The 15,280-nt window shown below is 38.1% G+C and overlaps 1 protein-coding gene across 4 annotated transcripts in view; it reads left to right on the top strand.

The window, feature by feature from the left end:
- The window catches only part of CDKL5 (cyclin dependent kinase like 5), a 124,777-nt gene extending 109,780 nt beyond the window's left edge, over positions 1–14,997 (top strand). For 3 of the 4 annotated variants that reach the window (XM_064407579.1, XM_064407580.1, XM_064407582.1), the window contains 4 exons: positions 3,248–3,350; positions 7,036–7,158; positions 8,261–8,380; positions 9,628–14,997. In XM_064407579.1, the coding sequence (XP_064263649.1) occupies positions 3,248–3,350; positions 7,036–7,158; positions 8,261–8,380; positions 9,628–10,011 (730 nt within the window). In that variant the 3' untranslated portion in view covers positions 10,012–14,997. The remainder of the gene's footprint in view (positions 1–3,247; positions 3,351–7,035; positions 7,159–8,260; positions 8,381–9,627) is intronic. The other variant, XM_064407581.1, reaches the window with a different exon arrangement.
- Positions 14,998–15,280: the final 283 nt, after the last annotated feature.

Here is a 15,280-nt window from a genome sequence, read left to right as displayed (position 1 = left end):
AAAGCACAGCACATTTTTCCTTTGGTTTCTGCTTGAGAATGAGCTCTGTGAGTGGGGGCTCTTCTCTAGGACTACTCCTACTTGTTACTAAAACAGCACATAAAAGACTCTGGTGGAACTGTTTGCTTTCAGAGCTGGAGCTTTATGCAAAATACCAAGATACTTGCAGTACGTTGTAATATTTTCGTGTTGTGTGACTCTATAGATTTTTTTGATAATCCTAATTTTTTCCTGTACTGTCCATTATCTGAAAATCATCTCTTGGGATGCCTAAATTATCCCAGTGTTTCATCATCGATCAAAATGTTCTGCTCTATTTTTACTCAGTACAAAATCCTGGTGTTGAAGCTTCCTGCTATAATGCTATATATGTTCACTCTCTTCACATAATGAGCATGTGTTTTGAAGCAGTTGCTTTTCAAGGTCAATGCTTTTTCAGACAACTGTACTGCATTATGAGTCAGAGGAGTTAATGACATAAACCATTCAGTATAAAACCACTGGCTTTTGGGTAAGCAGCAATTGAAAATGAGCAGTCTTCAGCCCCTTATTTTCCAATTCTCTCTGGTCACTGTAGCCATAAAGAGGAAATGATGGTGCAGAATTTCATTTCTCTCCTGTCTGCTCAGCTGCTGTGGAGAGCAGTTTTCTCATCCAGGTTCACTGGGCCAAAGAAAAGAATCACACTTGAGTGAATCTCTGTCTAAAAGTATGGCAAAAATTGTTCCAAGCTTCACTCTGAAGATTAACTTCACCTTTTAAAATATAGCATCTCCATTTTGGAATAGACTTTGTAATAGAAAAGCTATGGCAAGACCTTGAAAAATTTTAAAGGACAGTGTAAAGTAACCTCCTGGGGTCTTGCTTATGATCTGACACTGGTTCCTCAGTGGACAACAATCATCAGGTTGATAATTTGCATTGGGACTATGGTTTGGGATATGCTTGCAGCTGTGGATGCACAGGAGCTCCTTTGGGGAAAGGCTCAGAAGATTCTTAGCCCTATTTACATGACTTTCTGAGTACAAGGAGGATACTTGGGGTGTATTGTTTCCTCCAACTTTTCTAACAAATCAAGTAAAAATCATTTAGTAAATAATTCTGCAGGTGTTCTGTCTGTGTTATGTCAGACTCCTGAGTTCACTGAATCTAAAGCTATCAGGAGTCTTCACTCTTTGGCTTTCTCCTTGGTGCTTTAAGTGACTTGTATAATAATGCCTTACACCTGTCACACTACTTACAGTAGTACCAAGTACAGGGACATGACAGCAACAGGAATCCTTAGCAATCCAGTATATTTAAAATACCTGTTATAAGTATAATCATTACAATAAACTAGAGGGTTTTTTCCCTGTAGTAATGTCCACATTGTTGTAATGTCCACATTAAATATATATTGTCATGCACCTGAACGTAATTTCTGCATCTAGATATAAGTTCTCAGAATTTTAAATTAGGAAAATGTCTACCATACTTTCTGTCTATGAATCTTTTTGCTAAGACCATTCACTTAATGAATAGTTGCACTTTATTGCAGGATTTAAACACTACATGTATTTACATTTAGAGCCAGGTAACATTTCAAGCTCAAGGTGATTTTGTGTAGAAATTGGAGAACTGATACCACCTATCAGAGTGAAGATGGTTTTATCAATAAGGAGGATGACTCCAGTGATTTCTATCCCAATTATGTTTTTCACATTTATTTGGGAAAAAAAAAAGCCCGGCATGTAGTAGCAGCTGAATCACCAGCTGATAGCATGGCATTTAAAGCCAGAATTAGAAGCCAGTGACAGCTATATTAGACAATTAAATGTTGCTACATTACAGTCGTTCCAAGAAAAGCTGCTCCTGTTTGTCATACAGAGCCCTTAAAACAGTGGCTTTGCTTTAGGTTTTCCATCAAGACAGTGGAATCATTTATTTTTTGGTTTAATGAAATTTAAGCGTGAAAAGGGACTATTAAATGACCCAGTATGACTTTCTGTATGTTAGTTGTTATTAAATGTTGTCCATCCTATGGGATCCAGGCCCAGAGGCAGACCTGTTGGCTCTGTTTCTCCCAGAGGAGTATTAGGTCCTGATTTGAAATGTCAAAGATGGGAAATGCACTTCACTAAGTGAACTTAAGTGAACTTAAGTGAACTAAGTGAACAAACTAAGGAGTTTGTTCTGGGAGTTAATGATGTTATTGTGAAAATTAGTGCCTTATTTCTAATATGACTTCTTAGGCTACATCATCCACCTACTTGTTCTTGTAATATCTTTGCCTGTTAAGTCCAAGATTTTCTAGTATTCTGTAATTTCTTTCTGGATAAGTAGTTGTGCGTCATGATCAAGGAAACTAAATATCTGAGCTGGTTTGGGTGTGTTTTTTAACACACTAAAGAGATTCAAATTGCTGAAAATGTTATTGTGATGCTTTCCTGCACCATTTTCAATTTTTAAGCTATTTTAAAGGGCACTAGAACTGCAATCAGTTATGTTTCACCACTGTCCTTGTAAACCATCTTTTTACCCTGTATAAGTGCTTTACATACATGGTATACTGTGTATATTGAAAGTAATGTGTTATTTATCAACTGTAGTTGCTTCAGACGTGTAAATTGAGAGTTAAAAGGCAGAAGTTCAGTCTTCAGGCAAGTCACCTGTTCCATTTTTGGGTCACCTCCTTTTGCCAGCGCTGTCTCACGCATAGCAAACTACTGGAAGGTTTTAAGGTGAAATGGACAACAGTAGATCCCAGCTTCCCTGATGATAGATATGGAACCATGTCAGCAAGGGTCAGGAAGTGCAGTTGAAAGTGGTTCTCTCTGGCCAACTTTGCAACTCCTGCTTCTCCAGCAAGCAGTGGATAAACTGGACCTGTGCTTTGATAGCTCATCGCCATTTGTATGTTCTCTCAGATATGCTTTTCATTTTCCTAAAAGACCTTGCGTGTGATATTTTGATTTGAGTATTAAATTCTGGCTTAAAAGAACACATGCATGCTTTCCTTTTCCCTAAATAACTATTCATTGGTTTAAACTAATCATTTTACCCTAACACTGTGTACCTCCTATCCCTTGTAATAAGTCTATCTGGTATTTGTGCAGTAACCCTGGAACCAATGAATGCTAAAACTTTAAGTATTTTTTTACTTTAATCAATAGTTTACATTCTTTGGCATCAGATCTCAATATTGCACAGAATTTACAAAGTAATACCATAATAAAATTTCTCTTACAATACCTTATTTCATATTTAGGAAAAGTCCTGAAAACCTTAACAGTCACTCAGAACAGCTCAAGGAGAAAGAAAAGCAAGGTTTTTTCAGGGCAATAAAAAAGAAAAAGAAGAAATCTCAAAATGTAAGTATGCAGCATTTCTAGTAGAATAATTATTTTATTCATTTTGAATTATACCATTTTAATATGCTGGATTAGTACAGTACCTTTGTATTAATTATGATTGTGTGTGTATACACTTTCTTTCTTTGCTATATGAAAGTCAAATTCTTCTCCTGTTTGGGGTTGATTTTTCTGCCTTTTCAAATATTTCTTCACTTACTAGTCCTTACTAGAACTAGTTAATGCAGAAATTCAAATTTACACCTTTGATTTCATTCAGAGCCTTTGAGAGCCAGTTTTGATGCAAGTTTTGAGATGATGTTGCAACAAATTCTTTTTCAGGATATGGTGATACCATTCCAAGAATAGCAATTTCATTGTTGCATGTCCCCAGAGCTTGAACAGTTTCAGGTGCCCATACAGAGAAAATGAGACTGTAACAAATGAGAATTCTTTCCAGTCTTTTTCATGGAAGTGTCTTGGTAACAGCCTCTGTCTTCTTGCTGCATTCCATGACTGGAATAAGGATGATGTGTCTTAACCATTCCTAAGTGTTTTATGTTTTGTTGAGGGAATGGATTGTGGCTTTTGTTATTCAGTATAAGTCTTTGGTGTCTCATATGTTTTTACATTTTCATAATATTTTGGGGAGGGAGAAAGGACTTTCTTATATCAAAAAATAGTGGTATACTAACATTTCACAAATTTTTATAATAAAGATATCCCTAAGAACTGAAGTAACCTAAAAATAATCTCATTCTTAAATGACAGCTCTGGAAACATTAAAATACTTAAAACTGTAATGTTCCTGTAAGTGTAAATGCAGTTATAGTTTTGAAGATTCTCAGAATTGAGTAAACCATGCTTACTCCTGGCAAAGGTGAGGGACTTAATGGAAATATTTACTGTAAAGGAGTGAGGTGACAGGACTGAGAGTTGGTGAAGGGCTGCTCTGCTGAAAACTGGGAGAGGGGAGTGATTACCAGGCTTTTTGTTGTTTTGGGTTTTTAAAAATTTCTTTGAACTGTGTGGAACATGTGCATATGTATATTAACTAGCACTCAGAAATGCTCCTCACCTTCCTGCTGGGTGATTCACAGCAATGGCATTTACCTCTCCTTCTGAACTTATTCACCCTCATACCTGCATGCAGCTCAAATATGATCATTTGTATTAAACAACTGAATTAAATGCCTACATTACAGCTCTGGGACTGTTTGATACCAAAATGTCCATGTAAGGATAACACCTAAGGCCATTGGTTCCAGTGATGCATTTTCAAGGGGGGGAGAAAAAAGGCATTAAATTTGCATTGCTGTATTGGACTCTGATTCCAGCCATGCAGACATGGTGGCAGACAACACTCCAATAGCTCAGCTGATGGATGGTGTATTGATTGCCTCCACATTAAGCTGTGTGAAAGAAATAAATACTGGATTGTGTTGCCTCTCAAAATCTGGCATTTTACAAAACACCTAAATCAAAAGCTCCTTGATCTGTAGCTACCAAAACCATCACTGATTACAAGCTAAGGCAGATTTATATATAATCCTAACTCCTGTTTCTTCTCACTCTTAAAAAGAGGGGTAGAGAAGATGGAAGAGAGAGAGAGAAGGGAAAAAACTGTGTTTGCTGCTTAGAGGTGGTATCTCACAGAAAGATGAATAAATGAGTGAAATAATATAGTGATACAACTCTTTCATCCTCAACCAGAAACTTGCTGAGATCTACTTGAGTTTTGTATCAAACCAGAGCCAGCAAAACCTCCTTTCAATGCTTCAGTTTACAGCTGATTACCAGGACAGTATCTAGGCATGGACTGTACCACTGGTGTGTGTACAAGTGTCTGGCTCAGACACTGCTCTTTGTTCTTTGTCATCTCTTAGTTGAAGACATCTACCTAACAAACACTGGGACAGTTTTTAGGATCTTCCAGCACAAAATAAAATTACTGCCTTTAATTCAGCACCAGATTTGGTGTTAGTAGTAAAAGTTGTTCACAGCACTTGTAATATTAGCTCTTCAACTATACATATGTTTTCTATGAATTCCTACTAAAAGTCTTAATAGACAGCTTGTTACTACCCAAGGTTTTTTCCTGAGACCTACAATTCATGTAGAGTCCTACAAATATGAAATTCCAGTTATTTACTCAAACACAGACTTTCAGCAAGAAATAACAAATTAGACCTGGGGACTGTCACAGAGCTAGGAAGCACATAAAAGCTAGCTATGATTTACTTCTGATATCCTTTGGCAAGTCTCATTTTGCTGGTGATCATCATCACAGGAGTTGTAAAAGATACCTGAAATTGGATTGAAGACATCTTCGTAATATCATTCTCAAAATATCTAATAGCCTAGAATTGATCCCAGATCTTCCTGCAGGTTGCTCCCATGAATCATTCTCCCTGGAGTTCTCCAGATGCAGTACCTCGTGGGTTAGCAATTGTTACTGCCTGTTATGGGAATTCTTTGCAGTATTGTTTTTGCAGAGCTGTTCTTATCCATTCTCCTTTTCATCATTTGAAGTGTTTTAGTAATGTAGCAAAAGCTTTTGAGGATTGTTAGAATCACAGTTTTGTGTCATCTGCCACACAACAATTTGATATCCATGAGGGTTGTACACAGTGTCAGTAGGCACTGTTTTCAGAGGAGCCTAAGTTTTGCAGATTTTGGCACTTATTTCAACCTATGGGTCTGAAGAAATTATCTGCTTTGGAAAAAAAAGTTTCAGGTGAGCATTTCTCTTAGCAGTGCTTTCATTCCCTTTTAATTTACTGAATTTGAAACAAGAAATTCTTCTGACCACAAAGTTCTTAAACATAAGCTATGCTAATTATTGATTTTCATTAACTTGGATGGAAACTAGAGGCTGGGAAAGCTGTTAGAAAGCCCATGCTTTTGGTAGTGCACTTGTCATTGTATTTAGTCAAATAATAATTCTATTGCACAATAAAGATTTCTTCTGATAGACAGGAAAATGCAAGGCACAATATATGTGTCCTATGCTTGTCTGCACCTGAGCAGGGGAGAAATAGACCCATTTATAGTTCTAGTACCTTATAGTTCTGTTTGCTCATTCATCTACTGGTAAGCTCTTTGGTTGTGCTCCATAAACTAAAATAAAACAGCCAGTGTACTTGCAGCTGTATGTGAAGTTGCTAATGGCATATACTGAAATAATTCATCTTTGAGCCTCAGCTCTTTTTGCAAGTTAAAAATAGAAGGCTTTTTTCCCCCCTGGAGTAACTATCAACTGCTCGTTCTGAAACCAACTCCTGTTATTGTTAGTGGATCTTTAATAGTTTCTTTATATAAAAATAAGAAATGTCATACTGCTTTAGGTCATTATCAGAAATACAAATGATTGCCAGAGTTACAGGATTTAATTCAAAGCTCAGTAAAGTCAACAAGAGTCACCAGTTATTTCCAAAAGCCTTTGAAATAAACACATTCTGTATTCCTGATGAACATGAATATAAGAATAGGTGTGCTGATCCTTTTTTTTTACATGCATTGAGTTCCTTGAATTTGTTCCATAGGCTTTTTTCAATCATTATTGTATTTTCCAGAAGCAAATTATAGGCTTGATAACATGTATTGTTGAATAACCAAAAAAAAAAAAAAAAAAAGTTAATTTAGTAAGGGGCAGATCTCTTGAATTGAAATATTATGCATTTAGTTTTTGTGTCTTATATTGCAGACAGACTCAACCAACGGCGAGAATCCGAGCATCAAGAAATCCCTCTTTCCTCTTTTTAATTCAAAGAATAATTTAAAGCATAGTTCTTCTTTGAAAAAACTTCCTGTAGTCACTCTACCAATGGTATTAATTTTTAAGTACAGTAACACTGTAAAATGCTCCAGTAAATTTGTTTTACTGACTACAGCAGCATGTGGTTTATTTTCATGGTATCACTTCCTCTTCATGCCAGTTAAGTATCTTGGGCCAGTTCAATAAATTTAAGTAAAATTGGCAGTTTTGTTGAAACAGATTATGCCTAAGACAATTTTTATAATATTTGATATAGTGAAAATGTAACATACACAGTTCCAGAGAGAATGAGCCTTGGGAGTAAGACTAAGGAAGGGAAATAGTTGTGAAATTGTGTATGTTTAAAATTAAACTGTCTCATTATGTTTCATTCAGGAAAGAAATCAACCTAGTTTGGTTTGTAACTGTATTGTAAATACATAATTTTATACAAACTACTCCTTTATATATAAAAATTTAAATAAATCAAATACTAACAATGGATTATCTGGAAAGAACTTTAGCTCATGCGTCTGTTGTATTTTTGTTTGTCCTGATTGTTCATGATAAAAGACAGCTTGTATTAAAAATAGATTATATTTTGACTGTCCTCTTTTTACTTAGAATTCTTGAAATGAGATAAAAAGCTACATGTAAGTTTTAAATTATCTTTCTGCCATAAAGTTTCAGCTGTTTCTTAATTTTTGCTTTAGTTTGGGATATTTGTGGAGGAGAAGAAAGATGGGAACAGAGAAAGCTCTTGGTTTTGTGATGTCAGTCAGGAGATCAGTTTAGAGGGATTTTGGTCTGCTTCACTCTGGAGCAAATTTATAGAACTGATCCATGGTCTTAACTGCAGTATGGAATGCTTTTTAAATGAAGATGAGGCTCAGCAATGTTTTGTTTTTAATTTTATTTTTGAGGCCTTGTTTAACTGCTCTTTCTTACAGCAAATAACACTAACAGCATGTGAATGCTTTAAGGGCTGAGGGTAGAGCAAATCTGCATGACGTCCACAGCTACTTGCTCTTACTATGGGGAGAATTATTGAGAGGTCATTGCAATTCTGCTGCAGTAATGGGCTTCACTTGTGTTCTGTAATTAACTGTGGGAAATTATTTACAGCTATTCTTAAGAAAATGCTAGGAGACCAGTATTGAATATTTTGTTGCAGATGCCTAATACTGAAGGTCAGGATCTCTTGGCATTACAGAAAGCCATTCATTCTTCCAATCACCAGAGCAGCAGGCAGAAGGATTGGCATCCTGAGAAGATGACAGAAATCCAGCCTCATGTAAGTGGCATTATCAATTCCCTTTATATCAATATCACTGATGTATCTTGACAGCTTTTTCTCTGGTGAGTAGAAGAATTGCATTTGACATTTTTTCCCAACTTTCTAATTCCTTGCTCACTGGATGTACCTGCAGTCCTGCATAATTTTTTTTTAAATGTGGACATGAATGACAATGAAAAGAGAAATTAAATGTCCTGTGTCAGTCTTTGAGCCCTTTGAAATATTAGCTATGTTTCTGTATTACAGGCAGGCAGTGTTTCAGTGCACGTCCATGGTAGTGATGCAGTGCTGTACAGAAGCCCTCCAGTCAGCTCTGTAAGGAATGGTGAATCTTGAGGGTTGGCTGCTGCTCAGCAGAGTTTGATACTTGAGTGGTCACCAAAGCATCGAGGCCATGTCACAGTGTGGCTGGCACAGACTGCAGTTTCAGCAGACTACATTTTTGGAGCATAGCACTGCATTAGTGCAACTTTATTTTCTCCAGTTCTAAACCCAGCTCAGTGGGCAGTGTTTGGGAGGGAGTGTCAGTGCCATGCTCCATTGTTGTCACATTGGAAACTGAAGAGGGTTTGTTGCAGCTGCAGTGTTTGAAGAAACAAGTTGCACTGTGAGCTGTGGAACTTAACAAGGCTGCTTTCATACCACTTTGTGAACTCAGGCTTCCCCAGGCTCTGGCTCCCCATTTTCAGTAACCCTGTATCACCATTCACCTTCACCTTGCTCACCAGTGAAAGAAGCTGCGGGAGGCTAGAGCTGCCTATCACCCAGCTGCCAGCAAACAAAATATGTAACTTCTGAGTTCTGCCAGACCTTGTTTCAGTGCAGATGGTTACTCAAGACTCACTCCAACCCCTAATTTATGTTCACAACATTTTTAAGAACTTGTATTTCTGAAATCTGTTCCTCATAAAATGTGGCTGAGGTTCTTAAGTTAATAGCAGACAGATGGACAGCTAATACAATTGTCTGTGCCTGCATTTTCAAAGGAAATAAGGAGAAAATAATTAACGGGAGCAATTTTTTTCTGAGGGAGAAAAGCTTCCATCTTTTCAGGTAGCTAATAGATTGGACTGTGATGAGAAGACATTTTCTCAGGTGTGTGGTCATAGCTTGGAATTAAATATATCAAACAAATAAGAACTAAAAGTGAAGAAGTCCTGTAAAGTTTAAGATATTCAGTTTAGGGTAGCACAGCTTTTTTATGGGAGGTCTGATATGATGGAGCTTTTCTGCGTGTCTTTCAGAGCCAGCCGTTAAAATCTCTTCGGAAGCTCTTACACCTCTCTTCAAACCATCCTGTCGCTGCTGAGCCCCGCTTCCAGCCCTTACCCAGCCAGCCAGCCAAAGCTTCTTTTCCTGAAGTGCGAATCCACCCCATGAGTCAAAGCTCCAGCAGCGGCAGCAGCAACGTGCGGCCAGAGCCCCAGGCCAAGAGCCGGCCAACGCTGCAGATCCCGAGCCAGCTGGAGCCCACCTGGCACGTGTCCCCCGTCACCAGGAGCGTGAGCGACGGGGCCCCCTACTCGGAGCAGCTGCCTTCCAAGAGCGGCCAGAACGGGCACACCTACAGCCGCACGAACCGCTCGCGAATGCCAAACCTGAACGATCTCAAGGAGACAGCCTTGTAGTGGCGCTCCAGCACGCAGACCAGGGTGCCTGGAGAGCAGCGTAGGGGAGCGGTGGTGTTCTGGTGATGGTAAGACTGCATTTTCAGCTTTATACAGGTGTGCAATATGTACATGTGGAGCTATGCTGTTCAGCACCACGAGAGAGTCAGGGATGACGCGGGAACACGAGTGGAACTATGAGTTACCAGGCATCAGAAATGTCACTGGACGCCAGGCAGAGAGTGCCGGTCAGGGAGAAAAATGCATTGTCATTTTCTCTCATTTACATTCCAGCTTAGTGCACATCTCTGTCTGAAAGCTGGGAGACTTCTGGTATGTATTGGCACTTATAAGGGTGAAAACATTGTCTAGGCCTATGCCCTTACTACATTTTTTGCTGCCTAGTTAAAACAGTGGGGTTTATGTGATAAAAGTGTATCCCTGTTAAGGGTTTAAAGTTAAATTGTATGTCTTAAATTTGTTTTTTAAACTTCCATATTTGATAGATTTGTAATATTTATTTATGATGACCTAATATCGTACTGTTATAATCATATCTTTTATGTTATAATGTAAAGTTATTTTGAGCTGTTTGAAACATTGTGAAGCAGTGCAACAGCTACAGTAGTTTCTATAAAAAACTAACAGTAACATTTATATATTGCATCAGGAGTATTTTATTCTATATATAAATATATATATAAATGGAAAATAACTGTCTGTTTTTTAAATATACCCATTTAAAAGAAAAGTATTGTTATGACACTATCTGCCATATTTTTTATACATTTGTGATATAAAGTGCAGTATTATACTTCTAATAAAAGGAAGCTGAATGTGGATATAAATGTGACTGTAACAGTATGGATCTTGCTTGGCTATGAGAGCCCAGTATTACAGGCATTACTGGTAACAAACAAAAGACAGCATTTGATTCCAAGCTTTATTATGGGCTATTTTGTTGGAAGTATTGGCTAAATGTAAGAGACTGCAGAACTGTACAGTAATCTAAATGTGGTATGTTCTCCCCTGTCCTTAGCTTTCCTAGTAATATTAATGGGATTTCTGCATCTGCATCAAGAGCACAGAGCCCCAGTACCAAATTTTTGTTTCTTCTAAAGAGATAAAGTGCCCCGTTACTACAAGCAAAAGCAGGTGCTCTTCCACTTAATAGCAGGGGTGAAAACCAAAGAAACACAGCATGAATTGCAAGTGAAATGCAAAACTTCGACACTTAAGAATAGCATGGCACTGCAGATCATGGTATAAGCTTTTATGCATATGTGTATTTTACATCTCTAGCAATCTATTAACTAATAAGATAAACACTGTATTAGAATTTAAACTACTCTTGCACTTTTTATTATATTTCAGGATGTATTTAAAGCTACAAATCGATATTTGGATATTGAGGGAGAAGGTTGCCATGCAACTTGACTTCTCCTTAGGTCTTACTATCCAAATATTCCCATACCCAGTTCAGCTACCAGTCTCAGCAAAACACTAGATTTTGGGCTCCAGTCTCCTGTACAACATAGTTAAAACTGCCTTTACCTTGGTGAATGTCAAGTGTAGCAAATACTCACCCTGATTCCTCTGTTGCTACCAGTAAAGTAAATCAAAGGTGAGCCAGTAGGAGTCAAAAGAGTTATGCCAGTCTAAACTTTGTGCAATAAGAGGAGAGCCAGGCCTGTAGTGTCAGAACAATACAATCTTTCCTTTTCAAACACATTCGTTCTACTCCCTCATAGCTCTGCAGCATACTTTGTTTTCTAGCTGCTGTCTTCATAAGACACCTGTACTTGCAAATACACTGTCTTTTCCAAAAAAGAGATTAACCTGAATGTAAATTGAATGATTTAGCCATAGATGAAGTTAACAGAAGCAGCCAGGCAGTAAAAGCTGAACTTCCGACTTGGATAGCAATGCAAACTGGACATGCTGTTCAGTACCTCTTGAGTCATACCAAAGTTCTAACAACAGCAAATTCGGCACCACTACTGTAAAAATTGTTGTCAGAAAGAACAGTGTGGAAGGATGTTATATCAGTTTTGTCCAGGACTAAAAATAAGTCTACTAAATTTGAAAAATTCAAAACCAGGAGTTCTTCCTTTGTCAATTGCCTGCAAGAAATGTGCATGTGATTTTTCTATAGCTAGATATGATATATAATATCTCTCTATATATGATATATGCACTGTATTGATATATCATATATATAGCATATATAAATACAATAGACATGAAAGGATATTCAGTTTTTTCTAGGTTCAGTGGGCATCCAGGAAAGATATTGTGATATTTACTTGTCATCACTGTCAGAGTTTAGCAGCTTATTTTAGCAGTCTCTGTAAGATTCACTGCTTGGTCACAGCTACATGAGCCCTTTTAGCCCTGCTTTGAAATGGGCTGATGCCACTGAAATCCCTCACAAAAGCACTGCCTGAGAGAGTGGGGCTCTAAGCAGTGCAGTTTGAATGTCTCTTCTTTGGCAACAGAGCTGGTGAAGGGCCTGGAGCACGAGTCTTAGGAGAGTGGCTGAGGGAGATGGGGATGTTTAGTCCGGAAAAAGGAATCTCAGAGGGACCTCATTGTTCTGTACAACCACCTGAAAGGAGGGTGTAGCCCAGTGGGGATCAGCCTCTTCTCCCATGTCTCAAGTGAAAGGACGAGAGGAAATTACCTTCTGTTGTGCCAGGAGAGGTTCAAATTGGATATTAGGAAGGAAAAGATCACTGAAAGAGTGTTCAGGCATTGGAATAAGTTGTCCAGGGATGTGGTGCAGTCACCCACTCTGGAAGTGTTTGAGAGGCATCTGGATGTGGCACTTGGGGATATGGTTTGGGGGTGACTGGGGTGGTTGATGGTTGGACTGGATGATCCTAAAGGTTTCTTCCAACCTTGATGATTCTGCATTCAGTCTCACAGGGAATGTTCAGTCTAGACTCTTCTGTGCTTTGTGGATATGTATCCTTTTGCCTCTACAAGGTTTTTAGCTTGCTGGTAAGATCTTCATGCTGGGGATGATGATACTGGGCTCTATGTGGTTGTTACAATTCCTAGCAAGGAAAAATGTTTCTAAAGGATTTTTTTCTCCGTACCCATTAAGTTAAATCAGGGTGATCCCTGACTGTACATATAGCTGTTTAAAGTAGTTAGCAAATCTTCAAAGGTGACCCAAGGAATGTTTGAGTATTTGGTGGCCCATATTTACAGAAACTTTTTTCTACTTCATATTGCATTTTCCTCTTGAATTCAACAAACTGTAGTAGCTTTCAGTTCAATACTAAATTGTGTTGAATGTATGTAGTATTTTCTTTCTTCTATTGGAAAGAAGTTCCAGTAGCTCGGCCAGCTGATGCTAGTTGGGATGAATTCTGTATTTTTAACTTGGTCTAGCTTCCCAATATTTAGAATATGGCTAATGTAATTCTGTTGAGATTTTCAAAGGAGTCTTACTATAGTGACTGAGATTTTCTGACTTAATAAAGAGGAAGAGAATTACAGAACAAATGCTTTTGTTAAGTGTGAGCTTTCCTTTGCACTGGTCTGTGAGTCCTGTACTACATGCTCTATAGATTTATTTACTATAAAGGATCCTAGTTAAACTGTATTTTATTCTTTGGCAATCTTTTGCCTGATAGCATCACTGATGATGTGAATAAAAAAGAAACTACGTTTCAGAAATTAACTGTAGTCATTTTACAGAACTCAAGCTGCCTAAACTTGTGTATATGTTTCAGTTCTTGAGCTCTTTTTAACTGAAAAAAAAGCACCTTAAGATCATCCTAACTGAAATTGTGTAAGTGTCTAAGCTGTTGTTTTAAACTGCAATGTAAATGTATTAACCTAGAACAACATCTGCTTTCAACAGACCTGGCCACAGAGAGCAGTCCCTTTGACCTGTTCACCGCTTTTTGCTCCGTTTATTGCAGTCCCAGCTCTGTTGCCCCTCTGAGAGATTGCCAGGAGAGCACTGGGCAGAGTTCTTGGCAGGAAGTCAATGATCCCAGATTTGTCTCCTAAAACATTCCCCAAACACCACTTGTTCTTTTAGATCAGTATTAAAGCAGGCTTCAAACTTCCAAGTGCATGAGGCATCCTCAGGTCGTCATTTGGCTTGTCACCTTTCTCTCTACCACAGCAACTTGTTTCTGGGACCAAGGCTGGAGAGACTCTTCAGGAAGCAGTGGCCTGTGGTAGGCTCTTCCCCTTCCTTATCATTGCAGTTAGATCTCTTAAGAGATTACTCTCACTTGTTTAAAAAGCCACATACCAGCCTTTTCTTGTTTTCTTCAAAAGCTTATGAGGTGTTAGCTGAGTAGACTCCTAGGTTCACCCAGAAAAAGCTATGTATTCTCAACAATTCTGTAGACCTCCCTATAAGAACAGAGGGAACCTATGGGAATACAGATTATACAGCTCTGAAGGCACTGTTGTGCTCTAGGTAGCTAAGGCAAAACCTAGCCACTTTAAAGAGGAGCTGTGTTCTAGAAGTGTTAGAGTTTTTATTCATGTTTCATTTTTTTGTTGTCTTGTAATGATTTGTTAGTGAGACATGCTTCAAAATACTTGCATGTAATTAATTCTGTACATGTTAATCACTGTCAGACTAGAGCTGGGAGAATAATTGCATCCCAGTCATACAAAGAATGTGAAAAGGATAGCCATATATGATAAACTGCAAATTGTAGGGTGGCAATGAATGTTTCTTTTTTCCATTCCAGCCAGCATGCATACTACATCTGCTAACGGGGTGATATCACAATGCATCCAGGCTGTTGTTCATGTTAGTAGGCTCACCATTTGAAATAGGAGTGCCACAGAAGATAGTTGGAAAGGTGATGTGCCCTGTGTAAACATTTTGGAATAACCTTCAAATCAAGACAATTTAATAACAGGTGCCTTTCCCTGCACAGCTCTTTCGAATGGTATCATGATATTAACCATTCCAACTGGGTTTGTAATGAATGAGGAAAAAAGCCATTTAACTTCTGGCCTTTTTTTTTTAAAGGGGGTGATTTGAGTAAACCCTTTTAATATAACAAAACTTGGAAGTTCTAGATGTTGGCACCTTTTCCAAATGGTCAAGCAGCAGCAGTGCATCAATGCTCAGGCTCATTAGGCAAGTGAAGGCTTGTGCTGTACTGAATGTTGTACTGAAACAGAAGATTCCTCATTTTGCAATCACAAAGCAAATTTCATTAAAATTAGCACATCTTACAGGAGATCCTCTTTCAATTGTAAGAAAAAAGCTGTGTTAGGTCATCTGTTCTCTCAGTGGAGTGTC

This window comes from Passer domesticus, chromosome 2 (assembly GCF_036417665.1).
Source record: "Passer domesticus isolate bPasDom1 chromosome 2, bPasDom1.hap1, whole genome shotgun sequence".
Lineage (NCBI taxonomy): Eukaryota > Metazoa > Chordata > Aves > Passeriformes > Passeridae > Passer > Passer domesticus.
Note: the sequence above shows the minus strand (reverse complement) of the source record. Positions and strands in the feature narration are given on the sequence as shown.